Raw genomic sequence first — 25,022 nt, 5'->3', positions numbered from 1 at the left:
CACCTTAAAATAAGAACTCCTTCACCAATTTATATGAAATTACATGAAATATCTCATCTTATGAAAACACGGTCCTATATGAACTGAAATAAAATGTATGCTAAAATATAAAAGTAAAGCTACTATCCTCAAGTTAAAAGCTCACTTGGAAATAACACAATTACTAGTTAATGCCAGAAACCTACTTTTTTGTTATACGAGACTTAAAATAAGTTATTGCTCGAATGCCTTAGCCAACATCATCTATTTTCAGCAAGAATGGAGGGGAGAATCCGAGATATGCATAAGACTGTGTCTCATCATGGTGTCTTCTTAGAAATGAACTCAGTACTTCTTTATGTGTGATATTTCACTGCCTCGTTTCTAGCTATTATAAATCAGTTACCCAGTTTACTAAGTTGATTATTCCAGAATTTGTCCAAGCAAAAAGTTAAGCTGATGAGTATTTCCAGGGTCATCATCCATTTCCCTTTTTGGAAGAAGGTTCTAAATATGCCCTTTTCCAGTCTTCAGGCACCTCATCAGTCCTCCACGAGTTCTCAAAAATGATATCTAGCGGTTCTGTGATGACTTCGGCCAATTCATTAAGTACTCTAGGATGCCAGCCATTGGGACCTGTGGATTTGAACATATCTGGGTTATTGAAGTTCTCCTTTACCCATTCTTCCCGATTCCGTCACAGATTCCTGCTCCTTTTTAAGTCATATTTGTCCCTTTCTAGTTACCAAATGGACTTTTGAAAAACAGCTTTAAGAGTCTCTGCTCATTATCTATCCATTTTCTCTTTCAAGTTAGTAAATGAAGAGTGTATTTTATTCTTGTCAAGCCTATATTTTGTTTAAAAAGGTCTACTTCATTTTCCTTTTATGTTCCGTGTAAGAAAAGGAAAGTTTAAAAAAAAGATTGGATAAAATTATGCCTTGTAATACTTTGCATTCCTCACTCACATTACTCCATACTACACTCTAGCAACCTGAGTACTAGAGCAACTGTCAACACACTGTGAGACGTTAAGAAGGCTACCTATCTCATGCTGGAAGGGTATGTATCTATTCAACTTACAGCTGCAAGTGCTAATTCAAAATGCGTCTTCCAAAGTAAAAAAGATTCCCAGTCATACTGAAGCATCATCATTTATATGCACAAACAGTAGTACCATTTTCACATAGGCATTTAAAAAGCATAGTTGGACATGAGCTGGAACGAGATTAATAAGGAATTCGTACAAAGCAGCAACCGAGTGGAATTCATTTGTTGCACGGTCATCAGCATCGAGGCTCTGGTTCTCTGGTTTATATGACACTAATTATCTCCAAGCTCTGATAGGTGTTGACAGTTTTAACCCCTTCATTGTCACAATGATCCCTCTGAAACTGAAAGGCGGCGGCAGCAGATGACAGTGCACTGCCCATCTGTCACTGCCATACTGTGTGCCGAGGGTCCCTTGCAGATCCAGAATGGAAAAAGGACAGGGAGAAAAGGAGAGTGAAAAGGAAGAAGAAGGATCCCTGAGTCTTTCCTGGGATTTCTGTGCTGCTTAGATTCAACTGTTTGGGTTTGTTTTTTTTTTTAATTGGGAAAAGCTTTTGGAAAAAGTTGAATCGATTTTGTTCCTTTTTGTTTTTCTAGCTTCCATCTCTCCAACCTCCACCCAGTTTTATCCGTTGAAGTTTTATAAGTGACAAAAAAATAAAAATCCTATTGCAGACATCATTAAGACTCTTAAAAAAAACAATGCTGCACATTTCTCTAGGGTACAGCAATTTGTTTTAGCACAAGCCATTTTCACCCCTGCGCAAACAGCCACCTGCTGATGGCAATATGTTAGTTAATATGTCATTATTAATTAGTTTGGGCGACACCATCAGGCAATCGCATCTAAATGGATGGAAAGTATTACTATTCATGCTCATGAAATTTCTTTCTCCAGAGAACCAAGCGAGTTTCAGGTCTCCTTTTTCTTTTGTTGTTATAGTAAGTAATAATACTGTACTACTAATTAGTATATTCAAATAGTCATCCAAATAAACCCATATCTTAGGCAATGCCTCTATGAAACATCATCTTCTATTATAAACTTTGGAGAAGTAATGTTCAATTTATCTGGACAAACTAAGTTGTTGAGTTTTGGGGGGGGCAGCGTGGAGAGGGAAGTGAAGGGAAGTTCTGTACAGAAGGGAAGTTACCTCTTAATATCAAGAAGGTAAAATTGGTTTTTAATGCTCTAACAAGTGAATAAATGAAAGGCATTAATACCAAAAATTATATTTACTATAGAGTGCAAGATAACTAGCTATTTGTATCAGAAAAAAGTCCCAAAAGAGCCTTAGGTTACAGCACTGGAATCACTAAGAGGGCAGTAAGGCCGGCACTAGGAAAACACAAAGGCCAAAAAGGGAGGAAGGTGCATCTCGAGGATGTTCTCATTAAAACAAAAGACTCTTCCATCTGCCCCATGTGAGACAGAGTTCTGCCCGATGCAGAGACATGGTCTCGCCTATCTTCAAAGGTCACTGTGCTCTAGGAACACATAAAAATAAAGCAAATGCCTTCGGACAGGTTATTATCTAGCAAGCGCAGACACCTCCACATTAAACTCATCTAAAGATGCATGCGGGCCATGGAGTCATCGCACAAATCCAGCGTCAAGCTAACAGCCTCCGCAACCTCTCGTGCCTTTGGTTCCACAAAAACAAATCACATTCATTAAGCAAGCCCAGCCTTGCAATTTGCTGGTTTTCATTCTTTAGGGGAGGGGGTGGGAGGCAGACAAACAGGATTTCCACACTGGGTCATGGAGAGTTTCAAGACGTGAGAGCAGTCGCCGAGAACGGTAATTAGCCGGGCACATGTTGCTTCATGACCACAGGAGACGTCAGCGGTTTCCGTGCCCGACGCTCCTTCTTGCTCTGCTGGCTGATCCCATGGTGACATCCCACAGCCTGGGCCTGATAGATCCCACTCTTCAAGCGGAATAGAAATGAACAGTTTTAAAATTCTGACAAGCTCCAAGGAGATAACGGCTGAAAATAACTCTTACAGGCAAACGTGCATTTCAGAGCTGCTCCCGTACCACACACTTCTCATATTCCATTTTCCCCCTAAATTATCTGGCACATTCCTACAAAGGAAAAAAGAGCTCTTTCTTCACTCCACACCGCACACGTGAACAGAAAAATCCTCCTCCTTGGTTATATACAGTACTAGATTGACTTAAAAATCATGAAAGAAATTGCCTCAGATCGGTTCCCTTCTCGGAATTCATGAAAGCCAACCTCTGGAAGAATAAATACCAACTTATATTTTTAATTCTTAATATCCAGAAGTTTTTCAATGTTTAGAGACAAGGTTCATTAAAGACAATAATGATAATTGCCAACAGTTTGTTGATAATGTGCCAAGTTATTATGCACCTATTGCTAGGAAAATATTGTTAGAAGGTCTATACCTCGGTTGGTCTATTACTCCAACTTTGAGACCACTCACAATCAGAGAGATCTTACATTGGGCCACCCTAACCTCATTCTTGGGCTGAACTATGACTTTCTCAGTTTCATCTGTTCTAGGATTTTATGTAGTTGGGGGCGCCTCTCATGTCACAGAGATTTGGCAGTCAAAGTTAGAATTTCAATCTGAGAAACGGGGGTTGGGGCAGAAAAGTTATTCAATGAATAAAGAAACTATTATCCTGTGGTTAACGATTAAGATTCATGAGATTACATTTTTTTCTCAGTTGATTACTCTGATTTTTAACTGACTTCAAGTCTGTTACCCTTCTTAGCTTGTGATTTTCCCCTAATTAAAGGCAATCAGAGTTACATGCAGCCTAAACCATTTAGAAGTTATTTCTCTATTGTGACACTGTTGTAAAGGATGTAGTTCAATTGCAGATGTAGAACCAGTTGACACAAATTGCCCACATTTGGTTCCTGGAATAAAAAAAAATACAACTGGCAACTATATACTAATAGACTGTGCAATTTCCATACAATTTGGGGGACAAGTGTCTAACAGAAAAAAACTAAGGATGATGCTATAGATGTCGCCTTCTGTCCTCCTGGATGAGCAAAGGGCACAAAGCTGAACTTCTGGGCAGCTGTGACACACATAGGGTTTTGTTTTTTTGCCTCATGACACACTCAAGCTAAGTTTTTCAACATTCAGCCATATCACCCGGGCTATTATTATGGGACTAAGAAAGGGGGAGTTTGCTTGGAGAGAGGGACTTAAATACAACCTCACTGTACTTATAAACTTCTGTAAGGGCAAAAATCCCATATTTTACTTTTCATTATATTTAATGTCAATCACTGCCAGTGCTGGTCGATTGAATCATTAGTGCTATAATTTTTACAAAATTTTCTCACTAAACTAAGATCTATTGGAAAATTTTAGTCTAGAAAGTCAGATGGAGGTCTATTTTCCTTTGCCTATACATTACAGAAAAAAATGATCAATATATGTTCACGAAGCCCACCTTTTTTTTTTGAGACAGAGTCTTGCTCTGTTGCCCAGGCTACAGCAAGAGTGCTGTGGTGTCAACCTAGCTCACAGCAACCTCAAACTCCTGGGCTCAAGTGATCCTCTTGCCTCAGCCTCCCGAGTAGCTGGGACTACAAGCATGTGCTGCCCAGCTAATTTTTTTATATTTTTAGTAGAGACAGGGTCTCACTCTTGCCAAGGCTGGTCTCAAACTCCTGACCTCAAGCGATCCTTCCACCCCGGCCTCCCAGAGTGTTAGGAGTACAGGCGTGAGCCACCACACCCTGGCCATCTGTGTCTTAATGGTCATCTTTCCTCTAAGGGTCTCCTCCTCAGCTTCTGCACTGGGGAAGGCCCAGGCCAGCTCCCAGACCCCCAAGGGCTGGAGGATGCAATGTTATGCTATACAAATAGCCGGCCTAGACCCATGTCCTGGCAGGGCCTGTTCCAACTTGGGGAGTCTTCTAGGATAGATTTCCTAGGATTCTACAGACTAGAAAAATGTTTAGCCTATTCCAGAATGATCTACATAATGATTTACACAATGATCTACACATATTTTCTTTTTTTGACTTTAGAAACACATACCCAAATGCTGTCCAATTTAAACTGCTCTGTTCAGCTATCCTATCTGTCTTGGTTGTGGTATGTCCTTGGTAAGTGCTGATGTACTATTCTAGTTTCTGGAACAAATTAAGAGGATTATCATAAACAGCACACTCCAGACCCACACGGGTTCTCAACTTCACTCAGGACTACTCTGCATCTTTTCAAGCAAATGGAAAGTGCACTGCAGAGGCTGGCTGGAAATTTTCCTACCCACTTCTTCTTCAGAAAACTCTCAGGAACAAATTCAAAGGTTAAAAAACAAAAGCCTCTTTGTTTATGCAATCCTCAGGGCATTAACCGATTTTGTAATTTTCCCAACTGAATAGCTATGCAAATCCCCCACTTTGGTAAAAGCACTTTGTTGTACTCATCACTGACTCCTGGGAACATGCTAACTTCCCACACAGTGTGGTCTACACTTGGTATCCTGTGCTCCGGGAGACGCCGGTTCAGAGGCCAGGGCCTCCTTACTGGCCGGAGTCAGAGCCATGTCTTACCTCAGTCGGGAATGTAACTGTTCAGAGTCTGTACTGTACTTTCAATAATTTTATACTTATCAGCTGGTTATAACAAGAAGTGGTGCTAGGTCACCACTCTTCCAAGAAGTTTAACAGTGCAGTTAAGAAGATAAAGTGGTAGTTGGAGGGGTCAGTGATTTTAAGAACAAAGAGGGGGCTTGGGCATATTTACAGACCAAGTAGAAGGATTCCATGGAGAGAGACTAAATGCCAGAAACAAAGGGATTATCACGGACCACAATTATTACTTGAGTCAGGAGTAAATACCCAGGGTAGGGATTAGTCCGAGAGGGAAGAGGGGCGATTCCTCATCAGCAATAGAGGGAAGGAAGACCAGATGGGTAAAGAGGCCCACACATTTGGGGGTGAAGGAGAGAGGGAGGAGGGAGCTGTATGCGATGGGCTACTACTTCTCAGTCATGACTACACCGATGCACCATGAGACGGCCAAGGCCAAAGTTTTAAGGAGAAGGGGGTAAAATCGAAAATAGCCACCAAGAGAACTGATAGGAAATCTGTTTGACAGCTGTGGGAGGGCAGGTTTAGACTGGACTGCATGGACAGGATAGGACAGTGATAGGGGCCTTTAGACTTTCTCTCTGATACAGAGAGAAAGTCTAAAGGTCCCTATCACTCCAAATACCACCCAAAATGTGATCAAGACACAGGCTTTGGGCAACACAAGCCCAGAACAGAAACAACCATGAATGCTGGAGTGTGCTGGATACCAGTGCTTTACTCTAGTGCGGCTCTTTAACACACAGGCGGTGGGTTTGGGGTTGAAACGCTTCTGTGATGTTTGGCTCTCACCACTCTCCTGGTCCCAGCTGCTCACTTGGGGTTCTCCCTCTCCCTCTCCCTCTGTCTGTCTCTCATCCACATACTCCAGTAAAATCATCTATTATTATAAACTAATGGTCTTTGAAATCACCATTAACATTAATCTGCTATTACTCTGATTAACACCAATATAATTGCCATTAACAATATGCTTATAGTGCATACTGTGATTATTATTACCTGGCTGTCCCAGCAACAGGGGCAAACAACTGCTTAATACTTACTGAGTGAACTCTGTCTGCAGCAGGCGCTGTGCTATGGATGCATACTTTTACCTAATTGCCTTTACTTCTTACCACAGTCAATCTGATGGTGACCCTGGACCCCACTTTATAAAGGAAGAATCTGAGGTTTAAAAGTGTAGACCACCTGGCAGGGTCAAACTGCTAATCAGTGGCAGAGCAGTTCTGTTGAATAGCAAAACCCACTTTATCAAAACTACTTCTGCACTCGGCAATCAGTTTGGATTGGGAACCTGTAGCGGTTGAATAGTGTGTCCTCCCCAAATTCACATCCACCTGGAACCTCAGAATGTGGTCTTATTTGGAAATAGTGTCTTTGCAGATGTAATTAGTTAAGGATCTTGAGATGAAATCATCCTTGATTTAGGGTGGGCCCTGAATCCAATCCCTGGTGTCCCCATAAGAAGAGAAAACAGAGAGACACACAGAGAAGAAAGCCATGTGAAGACGGAAGCAGAGATTGGAGAGGTGCAGCCACAAGCCAAGGAATGCCAGGAGCCACCAGAAGCTGGAAGGGACAAGGAAGGACTCTCCCCTAGAGCCTTTGGAGGGAGCATGGCCTTGCTGACACTTGATTGCAGATTTCTGGTCTTAAGAATTATGAGAAAACACATTTCTGTTGTTTTAAACCACCCACTTTGGGGTATTTTATAACCACGGCCCTAGGAAACTAAGACAGAACCTTTTCAAAAAAGTACATAATTTCTCAAATGCTCTTAGAATATTTTAATCACTTCATTGTTTTTTGGCAGTACATGCACATATGATTTTAGGCAAAAGTTTATTTTATTTTTATTAAGAATATAAAATATGCATAATGTTTGCTTAGATATTATATTTAATGTCATAATGAAAAATTTGACTTCTTCCTATTCAATAAATGATGCAAACTATTTAATTATGTATGAAAAAACACGATTTACAAAAATGTTAAAACCATATACTCTGTTTATATATGGACTCCATGTATATTAAAATACAGATTGAGATTTAACTATTTACTACAGCATCAAAAACAAAAAATAATCAACATACGGAACTATTATTTTTATTTTGCTTAGATTTATCCATTGGTATATTTATTATTTACTTGAATATTTGTGATTTGCTTTAAATTGCAAGACAAGAAAGGTTTCAGTGGGTATTTCCAAGCATTGCTCCACGAATAACACACAATAGTTGCAGATATAATTTATTTCTGATAAATTAAAATTGAATATAATTGCCAATATTTTTGTTTTGATATCTATTATTGAAGAATGAAGAGTTTAATGTGTGATGTAAGCATATTTGAGCTTTATAAGACTTTTATTTTAAGGGAGAAAATATTTAAATAATTGTCATTAATATATTTAAAGATATGTAATGAAACAGTCACTACTCCCAACCTGGAAAACCTTTTTGAATTTGCTGACAGCTCAGAAAACTCTAGTTGGGAAACACTGTGATATTCTATACCAGCAGTTCTCCAACATTTTGGTCTTAAAAACCCATTTACATTCTTCAAAAATGTCAAGGATACCAAAGAGCTTTTGTTTATATGGGGATATTTACTACATTTGAAATTATAATAAATACTTAAAATATGTATTCAATTCATTTAAAAATAACACTAGTAAATGCATTATATGTTAACATAAATAACATATTTCTATGAAAAATAAACATATATTCATTAATTATAAATTAAGAAGAGTGGCATTATTTTACATTTTTGCATATCTCTATCTGGCCTGACAGGCTACTGGACTGCTCACCTCTCTATATTTGATTTGTGGCAATATAGTTTTCAGTTAAAGTATATAAAGAAAATCTGGCCTCATACACATGTGTCATTGGAAAAGAGATGAGTATTTGAATTGTCTTCAGATAAATAATTGTAAATATTCTTTTTGATACATGCCAAAACTTGACAACAGGTGTTTTCTTAAAAGTTGCACTGTGAAATCTGAAACCGTATCAATGAACTTTTTGGACTGCCTACTACATTAAAATCATTGGTCTATCTTTTACTTTTAATGGATTTTTTCCCATACATGATTTTATAACATCATGTATTGGTCATATGGAAAACAATCAGTTCCTGGGTTATGCAGCTCTTCCAAATGTTGACACACATATTATTGTTCAGTATAAAAAAATAAATCACATTTGTTAACATCTCCACCCAAAGTAGCCTGACCAAAAAAATCTTCAGACACTAGGAAACTGTCAAGCTCACCATAGCAGATATAAGTTTTCTAAAATTCTAACTTTCATTTGAACATTCAAATTTTAACATTAACAACAAATATTGTCAATTGTTTTTCTTGAAATGTTAGGTTCACTTTAATTATTTTTAAGAAATCTGCCAAATATCCAAGTCTAAACAACCATGGTTTGTCCTTCAGTTGTTCTTCCAAGTGAAAATGGTGTTACACAGAAAAAGCAGCTAGTTCAGCCAGCAACTCAAACAAGAACCTAAGTGGTTTACAAGGAGTCAAGCTTCATACACGCTTGCATTTGCAACACAAGTGCTTTGGGAGTACCTCCCATTTTGTCACACAGAATATTCAAAATCATGTACACAAAGGTTGAGATTTAATAAACTTATGAATTTCTACTGTTCATCAAGCTATTTAAGGGAAAATTGCTTGGGTGTGTGTGGGAGTGAAGAATACAGTAAGTACTAACAGATTGGCATTAGCGTGCTAGCATTTTTATCCACCATTGTATTGTGCTACCAGTATAAATGTCCTCAAAGTGAAGAAGGCAAATAATGTCATGGTATCATTATGAAGCAATTACCCCCTCACAGGCCCCCTGAAAGAGTCTTGGGGACCCCCAGGAGTCTGTAGACCACACTTTGAAAACCACTGCTCTATACCAATTTTAAATACAAGAGTCAAGGTAGACGTCCAAAAATCAGCATCAACAAGTATCAGACCTTATGTTTACCATGGAGTACTACTCAACCATAAAAAAATGGTGAACTAATATTAATACCTGTTGTATTAACCTGGACGGAACTGGAGACCATTCTTTTAAGTGAAGTATCACAAGAATGGAAAAACAAACACCACATGTACTCACCATTAAATTGGAACTAATCGATCAGCACTTACGTGCACATATGGAAATAACATTCATTGGAAATCAAGCAGGTGGGAGGGGGAGGAGGATGGAGGGATGGGTAAATTCACACCTAACGGGTACAATGCACACTACCTGGAGGATGGGCAACTTTGACTCAAACGGTACAAAAGCAATTTATGTAACCAAAATGTTTGTAACCCCATAATATTATGAAATTTTTAAAAAAAGTATCAGACCAAGTCATTAGTCTGAAATATAATTCTGCACTTACAAATGATTGCTCCTGCCTAACAACTGCTCCACAATTTACCCTTTTGCCTCTCAACTGGCTCAGCCCCAAGGCACTACAAAGTCTGGAACCTTCTTGCCATGAAGATGAGATGACCTTTCTCTCCTGTCTGGTGAGAAAGGTTGCCAAGATGGCTGGTCTGCCTGGAAAAAGATGCTTCTCTGAGGGACCGTGCTTGCCAGCCTTGACAATAACGAGAGCTTTTGAAGCAACTGGCAGTTCTGAGCACGGCCAGCCCGCCCCCCAAAACAACCCGCAGTCTCCAGACATCCAGGCTCAGTTCCCCAAACACTGAAGCAACGGTCTCCACTGGGGCTGGACTACACCTGCCAAATTGGATGAGTAGAGAAGCAACCACCACCCCTCTCATCAGCCATTTCGTCCAAGGCACATGTGTGTGTTTCGTGGCAGCCAGAGTGAAGGGCTCTCCAGAGAGTCTGTGCTGTTTTCCATCCCTCCACCTTGTCTCCAATTTTGGCAGGAGACAAGAGGGGCACTTTCAGATGTCTCAGGAAAACAACACGCGCTGCTGTGGGCTTCAAGTTAGACCACTGGCAACTGCTTTAAAGGAACTGCATGTATAACGTCATCTGAATAACCCTTAAGATGCTGACCTTGTCCAAATGAACTTTGAGGAAGTGTAAATCGGTTACCTGAAGCAGCAAACATGGAAATAGGACTGAGCTCAGTCATGTCCTGGAGACCTTACCCATGCACACTTGCTGTTAGGGAGGAATAATTTTTAGGAGAAGATTTGGGGGCAAAGCCCAGATGGAAGGGCCTCTAGGCTATAGTCCAATGTCATTGTGTCACAGTGGGCCCAGGGTGGCTGTGTGTGTGTGTGTGTGTGTGTGTGTGTGTGTGTGAGAGAGAGAGAGAGAGAGAGAGAGAGGTGAGAATTTCTGGGCTCTGGGGTGGGGGATGGAGAACACTTGGGGCTACCTGAAACCGAAGCAGCCAGCCTCCAGGCATTCATTCCTCAGCCATCATTCTGTCCATTCCTGCAAGGAAGACATGAAATCCCCTGGAAGGAGCAGGTCTGGGCAAGTAATCTGCTAAGATTCTGGATTCAAACCCCAGCTCTGCCACATCCTGAGTGAGCAGCTCCGGGCACATTACCTAACCTAACCTAATCACTTTCTGCTTCTGTTCCGCATTCATAAAATGGGAACAATAGTAGTACCTGTATCTCAGAGGGCTGTTGTGAAGATTAAATGAGCTGATATCTGTAAGACTGTTAGGAACAATATCTGGCACACTGTACGCCTATGTAACCATCTGGATGTTTTCCCAGTACCTGTCCTATACAAAGACATGGAATTACATATCTTGGTTCCATCACAGAGTGATATAAATCCACCCCTAAGGAGGCATAGACATTTAGGCACATCTTCAGAACAAAAACATAATGGATGTGTGGCAGCATTATTAAGTTAGTCATCCACAAATGTTATTAGAATAAATCATGAATAATGTGTATGCTTTAAGCATTGTTTTGCCATTAACTTTAAAAATTTTCATTTAGCTTGGTGAACCATGCCCTATAGAACATAACTACCATAGTAGTAGTTCTCAGCTTGTTCAAGAAAAAGACCTCTTTAATTATTTTAAAAGTAGACACTCCCTCCACCACCACCACCACCATTGCCCCACTGCCAGGCATACTGGTGTGTGCATACATGTGCACAAACACACACAGACCACACACACACAGAGTAACCCTACTGTTATGCTCTTCTTCCTTTCCTACCGCCCTTTGATTGAGAAAAATTATTGCTTTGAAAGTGAGCAAGAATGCAAGAATACCTTCAAATATATTTGTACAAAACAAATTATTTATGTAGTGGCTCCCTGGCAACAGTTGGTACCGAAATAGGTTCCAGAACTCTTATATTAATTCCTCAAGGATCTGTGTGCCTTGGATTAGGAGCCACTTTCCCAGAGGAATGTAATCTTCAGAAGTTAAAATTGGATGCATAAAGAAATTCAATTACATTAAAATAAAAATTAGTTAACTGAGTAAAAGTCAAACCCCAGAATTCCAACTTTAAATACAACACAGAAAGATCGCCCCATGCTTACGTGATTAGGGTACTACAGGGGGACTTTATAGCAGTATCTCCAAAATCTAAAAGCCAAAATTTTTGTGTCTTGTATCAGAATAGCTGGATTTCCTCTCTGCATGATCTTCCACAGTTGGTCTTAAAGTATTTCATTATTTACTCCTTTGGGAATCTGACCCACTGCAGCAAAGACATTAAACAGCGAAGAACACAGAAAATTCCATGTAGTTTCTGCAGGAACCATGATTTCAGAAATAAAATAGAAAGGACCCAAATTTCCTGGAACTAATACTGAGTCATTAAAGCATCCCTGATCAAAAATGCAGAAAGGAGCTCACTGGGTTGGATATTTTTCAGAAAATTTAAACTAGGATAATGAGGATTTTAGAACCTCCCTTCTGCTGATGGGAGCTTCCTCTGCATGCACTGAGCACAATCCCCAATACTAACTTTCATCCTTTAGATACATATTTTAAATATATATGTATACATGCTTAAATCACATTTAAGAACAAGTTCTCCATTTCTTTTCTTCTGTGCTTTTCATTCCCTTTGAGATCAAATATAAAAGAACTTTTCATATTATTGCATTTTACTATCACTTTAAAGTTGTTTTTATTTTAGGATATAATGTGCAAAATCATGCTATTTAACGCGACACTATATTCACAGATCATGCAAGTTAAATAAAGACACCTTGCTGATTTCTTAATATAGATTCTGCTAAGATTAGTTATGCATCTGCCACCTTAACATTCAGATTGGGGGTTGGTAAAAAAAGGCTTAGTTAAAAATCACACTTGCATGGTAAGTGCTTAGAATTTCATGGTTCATTTAAGAGCATCACAATCAAGAATTTAATTATGTTTAAAAAGAATGGTATCTTCTTCACAGCCAAAATTACATCCCCCTTCACTTCTCTCTCCCACCGCACAAAGTGGATCATTTTCCTTCACCTCCATGGACTTGTTTTTTGACCTATGAAATAAAGAGGTCAGCTAGAAGATTTTTAAGATATCCTTCGGTTCTGTTATGCTGTGACTTCTCGATTTCTAGGGAATAGACTGACAAGGAGGCAGAGAGGGACCAGAGCCAAAGCACTGTGGAAATCCGGCCAATTCACTTCCCAAGCAAAACAGTATTTCCCATGGTACCAAACAACTGTCCCACAGGGCGCTGTCAGTGGACTGGTGACTCAGAGCTGAAGGGCGACAAGATGCTGTAGAATGACAGTTCTGCCAAAACCTCATCTAAACATTTGCCTAACAACATGCTATTCAACACATCACTGGACCTCAAAAAACACATGTGCCTCCCAACCAAGACCTGTTTCCCATGGCATCAGGATGGACTGAGAACTAATGATGGGAGATGAAAATGGGGGTGGCGGCTTATTCTGGAAGCAGCAAATCTAACAATAACTTCCAGTAGCAAAGTGTTTATGCTTTGCAAGTTACTATAAATGTGCAGTCCTCTACTATGGAATTATTTAGATAATGTTCAGACTGGTTCAATTAAATGAAAGTCTAACCGGTGATGAGTCATGTTCCCCCAGCAAACAGAGCCTGAGAAGAAGGCTCCCATGTAGGTGGTTTATTTGGGAATGCGATCCCACAGAGCAAAACGAAGGGGAGAGTGGAACAAAGGTGGGAAAGTCAACACATGACGCATGATGACCACTGGGTGATGTGCTGCTCGATTATGCAAGACCTTCCCAGGAGCCTTAGGGAATGCATCTCAGAACTGTGCGTGGAAGAGAACAAAGAGGCAAATATTTATCCAACATCTTTCATTACCCATTTCGTAAGGTTTGCCTCATGGGTGTTAATTTCCCTGCACTTCCTGTTCACTCCCACAGGAGTGCATGACAAAGTCAGAAGAGCTTCTGGATAGGAAGCAAGAAGCACAGGCCCAAACCAATGCGCTGTCCAGTTGCACCCACATGATGCTAGTTGAAGCCTGTGCAGAACTGTTTGCTCAGCAGTGTTTGGAATAAGAATTAAGGATAGTTGATATAAATCGGTACACACAAGTATCAGACCATGTGTATCAGGCAGGATGGGCCAGTTACGCTGCAGTAACAAATGACCCCACAATTTCAAGGGCTTACAACAACAAAGTTTTTTTTTTTTTTTTTTTTTCATTCATGTCACAAATCCAAAGTGGGTCAGCTATGGTTCTCTGCCATTTTCTTTACTCCAGGACCAAGTTTTACAAAACAGTCTCTATCAGGAACATTGCCCGTCACTGTGACTCAGGGAAGAGATTTAGTTTTGAACCATGCATAGTTTTATAAAGCTTCTTCCTGGACGAGATCCACCTCACTTCTACTCAACTTTCATTATCCCAAGCATGTCATAGTTCAAAGAGTTGAGACACATAATACTCCTGCAGGGAGGGGCAATGCAAGAAAGGTGATTTAGGGAGCAGAAATATAACCTGTTACACTATGCCCTCATTTTCATGGGGAGAAAGCCAACAGTAGGAGGAACAATTCGCCTTAGGGAAGCCTGTGCAGATTATTTCATATTAATAGCACCATCTTTTCTTTGAGCACATGGCAGCCCAATATTCAGAAATATTAAGTCCCAATCAAAGAAAGCGTATCATTTCTAGTAGATCTTTTTCCAATGAAAAACAAAATAAGGCACAGAGGTGAAGCATTAGAAATCATCTAATTCGTATTGTAAATTTATTCATTTGTATAAATGTTGAGATGGGGTTAGTTCTCAGAAATCACAAGTGAGGTTAAGAAATCACTACATAAGTTAATGACAGAGCTGGGACTAGGACTTCTCTGTATTTCTCATTCCAGGGTAAAGTCGATAGGAAACATTATAGTCATAATTCTCTATTCTATGCTTTATTGCCATGCAGAGAATAAACAATTAGGCATGCAAATAACACAGGTGATTTCAAATTCTGCCATGTTCTGTAAAGATCATCAGAGAGTGACATGATAGTGAGAGGTGGGGTTCCAGTTTGTAAATGACGGTCTCTCTGAACAGGCAACATGTACGGAAATTATTAAACCACTTACGTAAAATCACAACGCGGTTTTTAATAACAGTTAGCGACCTTATCCTCTAAGGGACATTGTTCCCCTGTCAGGTCTCTGAATGGATTCTACCCTTGGTGCTTTGTCTGCATGTCCCACTCCCCACTAAATCTCTCCCTTCTAATTGCCCATTACCATACTTTTTCTTGTACTTACTGAATGAAATTTTATGAATACTCTTCTTAATTTTAAAATCAAGCAAGTAAACCATTTGATATGCTCATTACCTAAATTAAGTTGCTTTTCAAGTATTTTCTGTATATCAGGAAGCCTTGGAAAGAAAATTCCTCCTCTCTCCCCACCAACTCCAGTTGCCTCCTCTTCCCCTACCCACATCTGATTCTTGTTGTAGAAAGATTTCTTATCTTTCAAATCTGTGTTTGGGCAAAAATACAGGTTCCATGAAATAAAAATGTCCTTCCTAAGCTACCCTGGGCAGAAACATGGTAAACAGAATGCTAAGAATGAGCCCCCCGCCCCCCTTCAGCGATTCTTGCCCTTATTTAATCCTCTCCATTTTGCATGTGGGTGGAACCTGTGACTACGTGATGAGATGGCACTCCCATGATTAGGTTACAACATAGGACAAAAGGGAGATTATTCGGGTGGGCATAATCTAACACCGTGAGCCCTTTAAAGGCATGGGAAATACGAAGCTTGAGAAGAATTCCACTCTCCATTGCTGGTTTGAAGAAGGAGAGAGAGAGGGATGCCACATGAAAAGGAGTGAGGGCAACCTCTGGACACAGAGAGCGGCCCATGGCTAAGTCAGCAAACGAAACAGGGACCTCACATCTGCAGATGTAAGGTCCTGGATTCTTCCAACAATCTAAATGAGTTTGGAAGTGGATTCTCCCCCAGAACCTCCAGATAAGAGCCTCAGCTGGCTGATACCTCAATTTTGGTTTATAAAACCCTGAGCAGAGAATGCAGTCAAGCTGGAGCTTGCCTGGAATTTTGACCTACAGGACTACGAGATAATAAATGGGTGTCATTTTTAGCTGCAAAGTTTGTGGTAATTTGTTATGCAGCAAGAGAAAACTAATGCAACATGTAACTAGATTTATCAACTGGGGTGTGCTGTTAAATAGCTAAATAATGACTCTTTCCCACCTTCAGAATGTGCGCCATCAATCCTCACAAAAGGAAGAGAATTCCCCAGGGGACAGAGGGAGGAGGTCAGTGATGGAAAGGCAGGACCCAACGTGAGGCAGACAAATGGGAAATGCCAACCTTGCCCAGCAGAGATGCTATGCGCAGGTGAGGCATCCACTGCCCTAAAGGAAGACGCAGAACAACGAAGCTAAACCACAAGGTACCAGCCACAAGTGTTGAGAATCTCAGTACAACCAACTGATTTTCTTTCTAATTCTCAGTACACAGGGCAGAAGGGAATGGGGAGTTCACGAAATTGTTTAAAAGATATCATGCCTTTATGATATTTTTCTGACTGTAAATTCACGTGATGACATGGAGAGAGCTCAGAAGCATTTACATACTGTGGCAGGCAAAACACTGTGTGTTCATCTAATACCATTTTATCCTCCTCTTCCTTAGTGCAAAGGCAGGCTTTAGTTCCAGGCTCCCTTACAAGTAGGTTGGGGCCATTTGATGGAGTCCTTGTCAATGGGATAGAAGCAGAAACAACACAAGTCATTTCTAGGCCTCACCCTTAAAAAACATCCTAAGCCAATCATCGCTTGTTCCTGATGAGACCATGTGTTAAGATGGAGGGAGCTTGGGTCCCTGAGTCACTGAATGGAAGAAAAAGCCTCCACAGACGCACACCAGACTTTGCAGAAGCCAGAAATAAGTATTTGTTATGTTAAAGTGTTGAGTTTGGGGGTGTAGAAGAGCAGATATTTTCTTATTAAAGCATAGCCTAACTTATCCTAAATAACACACATATATTTTTTATATATTTCTCATTTGATTTATTTAACAGCTTTACAGGCAGTCTCTTTTGCTTAGATTTTTTTCTTGATTTAGCCTAACTCCCAAGCATTGCACAGGAATTTGAATATCAAATTTAATTAATGTTACAAGATATTCCTATTATGACACACCTTGATATTTACATTGGATGATTTCTGTCTTACTTAAAACTACAGTGAGAAGCATACAAATCCTGATTTATATACATATGTGTGTGTCTGTGTTTTAAATATATATATATTTGTACTTGTGTGTGCATGTGTATAAATATATATGTAGATATGTAAATTTATACATAGTTACTAATGGGAATAACGACAAACTGTCTCCTGTAATACCAAATTAAAGTCTACCTTATCCTTAACTTTATTTCCCTCCTCTACTGCCCTATCTCAAAATTAGGTAAAAGGCCTGCCTCTCTGATCTTTTCAGCCTAATTTAAGGAACATCAACCTGGAAAAAAGACAAGTTAGAGTGAAAACTAGCATTTGTTTGCCATGGAGAAGGACTCACAGTGAGAAGTTAAAATTATTTTCATGAACATTCAGAAAAGGTGTTAACTATTTATAAACCAGGAGGCAAAAGTAAATACACTGGACTGTTTAATCCAATCACCAATTTTCCATTTACTTGAAATGAATTTCAAAAGACCTAAGAAGAGACAAAGGGCTAATACTTATTCTTTAATATACAAGATTATAATTAACCTAACGTCTGTTTCAAATTTACTATTATCTATTAAAGAATAAATAATTTTACAACCCTCTAATGTAGCTCTTAAGCTTTAAATCACTGACCGTAACTAATAAGGAGCTTAATAGCAAGAATACCCTATATAGAGCCACAAACCACACTTTCACTGAGCATAAATCATCATCATTTTTAATGCAAAGGCAACAGCAAATCTCTGTAATTACTGGGTGCATTTTGAATCATTTTTATTATTACTGCACTGGCCCCATTAAAAATCCAAAACACTGAACTGCACGGAATATAAAACTGAAATTATGATACACTACAAATTCTAATTGAAATCCATAAATTTTCTACTGGTATTCAGAATTTATTTTGTTGCCAAAGAATTTCAGCTATGCAGAATTAACTTTGAAAGTGTTCACTTTGTCTAGAGCAATAAGCAAGAGCATTTTATACTGCCAAATTAGGGAAGTCAATTCTGGCACAAAATGATGTGGATTGTTTCTTATTCACTCTGGATTTTACATTTCTAAAGCAAATCGTAATCTGCAAAAAACAGAATTAAAAAATCAAATAGAATATACCATCCATGAAAGGATATAAAGTAGGACATCGACATCGCTTCCCATGCCAATGGGAAACACCCTCACCCGTCACAGCAGACTACAACAGACCCTGCAACATCTGCATCAATCTCCTTACTAAAAATGACACAGGTATGTCATAAATTTGCAAAAGAGTAACAAGGATACTATGACAACACTCTTATTTGTGTGCATATAAGAAATGAATCCAGGATGAGCCCCCCCAAGCCAGTCTGGGGAATGGCCATACACTGAAGATAACTTTCCGTGTGAGTTTAATGATTAATAACTTCATAAGCACCTCTTAAAAATCCTTAATCTTCTTGTAATAAATACTTTAGATAACTGTGTGTCAAGTTGTTTTGCTACACATATGAATTTATATAAATGTTCTCTGGGTAAAACTGCTGATTATGTGAGAAAATCTGAGATAGTGTATCTTTCAGAATTTCAGATAAATACTGGAATTCACATGAATAAATGTAAACATATTATTTACTATTTACATCACACAGCTGATCATCCAATGTAATTCATTTTATTAAAATCAATTTTTTAATTTTGGCTCTTATTAACTTGTCTGTTGGCCACAATGGAGACTACAGCCCTACAAAACCAACAATTTTCTTATAATAATGTTGTGCCACCATAGGGAGTCTTTCATAAATTATATGCATTATAATTTTCTATTCACAGTACACTGGCATCTTAAGGGCCTTAATCTCCTTTGAGTATTTTAATTTTAAGCACACTTTTCCTATTGCCTTTCAAAGAGAGGCTCTTGCTCTCCCTTGAACATTCCTTTCCCACATTACACGTCTGCTTCTATTTCACACCCTCCTGGAATGCCTCCGCGCCCCCTCCCAACTCACATCTAGACCCGACTAAACTCCCAAATCACCTCATCCTGAAGAATTCAATCTCACTATTCTGAACTCTTGCTTCATTTATAACCACCTGGATTTCTCATCTTTGCTGCCTTCAGCTGTCACTTAACTTACTCATTTCATATTTCACAGATTCATCTTTTCTTTTCAACTACAAGAACCCAGAGAGACCATTTCTTAGTGCCATGCCAGTAAACAAAATTGTGCATAATTCTAAATACTTAACACTTGCATAATTTCAGAACAAGATACCCTTCTCAAGTTACATACACCTGCTCGTCCTGTTTCCTACCACGGTGTATCAAGGTGAAAAGGAGAACCCCACGTGGGAACTTCGCGTCCACAAGCTCTGCCTCAACATCTGTGTGGGGAGAGCGGAAACAGACTGACCCGGGGAAGCCAAGGCATCGGAGCAGCTCACAGGCCAGACCCCTGTGTTCTCCTAAGCTAGATACACTGTCACATCCTTTGGCATGAGGAGAAATGAGAAGATTGCAGTCCACTGCGCAGTCAGAGGGGCCAAGGCAGAAGAAATCCTGGAGAAAGGTCTAAAGGTGTGGGAGTATGAATTAAGAAAAAATAACTTCTTAGATACTGGAAACTTTGGTTTTGGGATCCAGGGACACATTGATCTGGGTATCAAATATGACCCAAGCATTGGTATCTACGCCTAGACGTCTATGTGGTGCTGGGTAGGCCAGGTTTCAGCATCACAGACAAGAAGCACAGGACAGGCTATGGTGGGGCCAAACACAGAATCAGCAAAGAGGGGCCACGTGCTGGGTCCAGCAGAAGAATGATGGGATCATCCTTCCTGGCAAATAAATTCCTATTTCCATCCAAAAGGCCAATAAAGAAGTTTTCAGGGAAATGTAAAAACAGAAAAAAAAAAGTTATCTATACCGAAACATTGTACATTCTGGTAATTATACCCAATTTGTTTCCAAGCAAATCAAATATACAAACACCAATATGATGATTCTGATAGTAAGTTTTTTAAAAAATTAAAATTTTCTGACTTCTATGTAAGTTCAACCAAGTTCTATAACTCTGACCTGGCTCTCATTAGAACTTTCTCCAGCAATGGGAGCTTACCTACCATGATCCCCTCATTTTAAATTGTAAAAACGTTTCTGGATATCAGAATGTGTGTGTGTTTAGGCAAATTAACATAAGCAAGGACAAAATCACTTGTCTTTCAGCAGAGAAAAAGAATTCTGCTGTTAGAAGGAACATGACTTTAAATCTTGATTTTGTCATTCTGTGATCTTGGCCCTGGCATGGGTTCAGTGGTTTAAAAAAAAATAAGATGGAGGAGTGGGGTCAGAAGAACATCCATCAGTGGTTTTCAAGCCACGCTCCTTAGAGCTGCCCAGCCAGCCCTGGGGAGCTGGGGCCTGTTCCCTGTCCCAGCCATTCATTCAGACAAGCTACTTCTAACTCTGTTTGAGGGATGGGGATTTCTCATGAGATTTTGCTTCAAAAAGGATTCTACAAGAAAAAAAGAACCTAGTCCTTCCACCTGTGACTTGGCATGTCACTAGAAATACTCTTATTTTGTACAGCACAAAACTTAGGCTGGAAAGGTAAAAGGTTCACCGTCCTCAGGCCCAAAACCAAACCAGCTAATGGCACAGCAGGGATCTGAGCTCCATATTCCTTTTGCAGTCCTGCCCCTGCATTCTAGGTGCCACAGGCCATGTCCACCCTACGGCAGGAGGTGACTTGCCCACATAGCCCTCCCTCTGCCTAGGCTAGACCGAGGATCTACACTGGGGTTTGCAATGGTTCATTTCATTGTCAACTTGGCTTGGCTGTAGTGCCTAGGTTTTTTTAAAAAAAAAAAAAACACCAGTCTGGATGTTGCTGTGAAGTATTTTTTGATGGGATTAACATTTTTTAATCAGTAGGTTTTGAGTAAAGCTGATTATCCTGCACAATGTCAGTAAGCCTCATCCAGTCTGTTGAAGGCCTAAAGACGGCCTCAGGAGGGTGACTGCAACACCATCTTTCTTGGATCCCTGGATCTGCAGCTGCCAGTCTGACCTGCAGATTTCAGACCTGCTGGCCCCTACAATCATCTGAGCCACTTCCTCAACATAAGAGAGAGGAGGAAGAGAGGTGTGGGGTGGGGGGAGAGACAGAGAGACAGAGGTACACACACATCCTACTGCTTCTGTTTCTCTAACACAGGGTCCACCTCCTGTCAGATGGGAGGTGACTCTCTTCCTGTTATCTTCTGCCACCACTGATGGTCTTGCAAACCCTGTTGTCTACCTTCCAATCTCAGCCTGAAAGCTTGTTTGGTTCTTTAAATGCTCCCTTTGCCTGATCAAAGGCTGATCTACCAAGAAGTTGAAGCCTCAGGGCCTACTGCCTGGGTTTTTCCCAGGCCCTTTATCTAATTTTGTATTCTCTTTCTTGAAAGAATCCCCTTGAATTTTATGAGCTTCATGCCCCATAAGCCCTGGATCTGCACCTGGGCCCAGTGGAGTGGTCTAGGCCCTACGTCAACTGGTGGCACCACCAGGCGCCTTCCTGCCCAAGGCCCAGCCTAATTCCTGGGCAGGCCGGGGCTGCACTGCTGTCATTCTGCCACACAAGGTGCATGACACAGGAAGTAAAACACTAACACTCCTTCAAATCGCAGCTCAAAAGAACTTTAGTTAACTACCCAAAATCCTTGAAGTAACTATAATAAAAATGCTCCCTCAATGGTGTGGTACTAAATTGTCTCACATAGACACATTCACAATGATATTATAAATGCAGTAAACAATGTACTTATATAAAGTCTAAGCAGCACACAAATTTTTAATACAAAAAGTAAACTCTATAATATCCCTTGTTGTAAATTCCCTGTATCCATTTGAGTCTCACAGAATGTTTTTTGCTAATTTTGATGAAACTCTTATATGGGAAGCCAACCTACAGGTGCAATAACGAGTAACAAGTTCTGACATGAATGTTGGTTGACATGTTTGCTTGCATTGATAAGCAAAAGGAAAATGGAAGAAAGTGTCCTTCTAGTGAGACTCCATTCAGGGCAACACTCAGTGGGTGCCGGGCCTTGGGGCTGGCGAGATGGGTAAGGCATGGGCCTGTCCTCACATCTTATAGAAATAAGAAGGCTTAAAACTGCAATTATCCTGATAATAATCTAAGATTAAAATTAAGTACTGCACTTTCAGGTAGGATATTTTAAATGCTTACCCAAGTTCAGTTCTACAATTTACTTAATCATAACTGATTATTATAACTTTAGTGTAATTTCACAAGTGGACTGGGCCTTGTTCACATAAACAAGATTAAAGCATTTTTCTAAAACATCAGAACAAAAATTAATTGAGTGTTTTAGAGCCTAAAGAACCTCTTTATCTCTAAAATAGAAAAAAAATTTAAACTATTATTTTTATTTATTCTTTAATACAATAGAACATAAGACAATTTTTATTATATGAATTATATTCTTAACTCTACAAAAGATAAAGTACAAAGATCTCTATTCAATGGTATCATGCACAAAATAACAAAACCCTAACAATTGCTTATTATTATAAAGATGAGGGAAAGATTTACCAAGCATCACTTTCTTCAAAAGAACATATTCATCTTATGCAAAATAGCACTTCTGTTCTTGTAAAAGTCTTTAAACTACTATTTTTAAATCCTCAAAAGTTTAAATGTCCTGGGATAACTGAAACACATATTCTGGTTTTGTCATATAGACTTCTCAAGCAAGAAAAGATCTACAGTAGGGGAAAAAAGGCATATGTTTTATAAACAGAACACTATTTAATGTGCTTTAGTCAAGACAGTAGTTTACAATTTTAAATAAGGCTAATTCTAGATGAAAGTAGGTCAAGTTCAGAGGTTAACTTGGATTAACTTGGATCTGTGTTTCATGATTTTGTAGTTCTCAAAATAACAGATTAAGACATCAAATAATAGAAATTGCAAAGAAGGCTGATTATGCAAAATGCCCAGGGCTCAGAACCTAGAACGTGATTTTTCTGTTTGAAAACCATTGGCCTGGCCCGCATCTCACTAATTCCTCACATTATCCTCAACTCCACCCCACGCCACTTTGCGCCCTTGCTCTCTCCCTTTCAGGTGGTGATTCTTAGCCTTTACAGGAACTCCCCTGGCTGCAAGGTTTACCTCTTACAGGTAGTTCTGCTTATTGATTACACAAACCTCAACAACAACCATAAAGACACAAAGCAAAACCACGAGCCAGTTGTGGCTGAGGGAGGAGGCAGGGATTGGGGCAGGATGGCTTGTGTCCAAGATGCCAGGGCAAGGAAGGAGTCCGTTGGCCCCAGAGGGCACCGCGGGCTGCTTCACTTTGTGCTCCTCGGCAGATAGGAAATGAGAACTGACATGCCCCATCACTGGGAAGAAAGCTGTCTGCACCTGCCTCCCTCATGCTGTGGACAGACCATGCTCCTCCAAGGGAATTCCAACAAGGAGAGGGACCGTGCACGTGTGCCTGTGCCGGAGTGGTGGTAAGTTATTACGGTACTACCAAAAGTCATTCCTCCTCTACTGTTAATGTGTTTCCTGTCCATGTCTCCTTCCATTTATACTTCAAATCTGAGGTTAATTATTACTGAACAGAAATCTCAAACACAGGCAACAAATATTTTCCTTCCTGCAGCAAAACCTCATAATATGTTTGATAGTTCCGTCTGCAGTTTTTTAAGCAGAGCCTAAATATCAGAAAAGCATCTTCACCATATATGGTTGAGATTTATCCACTTTAAAGAAAAAGACCACCATAAGAAAACGTGCTGAAGAACCCCAATTGTATATGCTATTTTAAAATGTCCCCTCAACCCATTTCTAAAACTAAGAAATCTTTCTCACTAACTTTATTCTTTCAAATACACAATACAAATCATAGGTATCTCAGTTACCATATGCATTGTATAAACTGGGAAAACCCTGAAAGTATTATTTTAATGACAATATTCAAAAATAGCCTTATAATACAAAATATTTGTAAGTGCCCAACTCATTTTTATTGGGTATTTCAAAATGTTTCTAAAATTAGTATAGCACCGGCAAAGTAAGTGGTATGAAAAGTACCAATTGTAAACTGACTGATTTGGTTTGAAGTGGAGATGAAGCAGGTACAAAGTAAAAAAAGAAAATCCAAGGAAATCACTACTGATAAGTTTATTAAGCATTTTCAACAAGTGCTATGCTTCCTTTATGCAAACCTCTGGAAAGCTTCCCTATGAGGTTGTCTATAGTGAAGCAACGATGGTATCAGATCACCCTGTATGTATCCTAACAACACAAAGATATAGCTTATTTGCATATATATCTCACAAGACAAAGTTTATACCATTAACAGAATACAGTGTTCAATTCTAGAAGATAAATATACCTAAATTACACTTAAATTGGTATTTATCAAATTGTTGTAGTAAGCCAAATGAAAGTATTCTTGAGTAATATTGGAGTATAGACAAGAATAAAAATTACACTTTATTTGATGAGGTTAGAATAATATTTATAATATTTTTAAAACATGACTGCCAACCTAAGAAATTTTTTTTGAATTATGTAAATATAACTACAAAGATGAATACTTCACTAACTGCTATTGCTAACTTGCTTGTGCATAGATCTACCATTTTCATCTTTAACAAGAGCGCACACTGATTACATGATAGATTAGCTAACTTCTTGAGTGCTTACTATGTACCAAGCACTGCACTAAGTACTTTACATAC

At 39.4% G+C, this 25,022-nt stretch overlaps 1 protein-coding gene and 1 pseudogene across 1 annotated transcript in view; one reads left to right on the top strand and one right to left on the bottom strand.

The window, feature by feature from the left end:
• Positions 1 to 552: 552 nt before the first annotated feature.
• SAMD5 (sterile alpha motif domain containing 5) overlaps positions 553 to 25,022 on the bottom strand; it is a 41,877-nt gene continuing 17,407 nt past the window's right edge. Inside the window, exon 2 of the mRNA XM_045542322.1 lies at positions 553 to 615. Coding sequence (XP_045398278.1) covers positions 553 to 615 — 63 coding nt within the window. The remainder of the gene's footprint in view (positions 616 to 25,022) is intronic.
• LOC123633496 lies at positions 18,515 to 20,103 on the top strand (annotated as a pseudogene).

Source organism: Lemur catta, chromosome 2 (genome assembly GCF_020740605.2).
Source record: "Lemur catta isolate mLemCat1 chromosome 2, mLemCat1.pri, whole genome shotgun sequence".
In the NCBI taxonomy this organism is placed as follows: Eukaryota; Metazoa; Chordata; class Mammalia; order Primates; family Lemuridae; genus Lemur; species Lemur catta.
The sequence above is the reverse complement of the archived record's forward strand: the minus strand, read 5'-3'. Positions and strand labels throughout refer to the sequence as shown.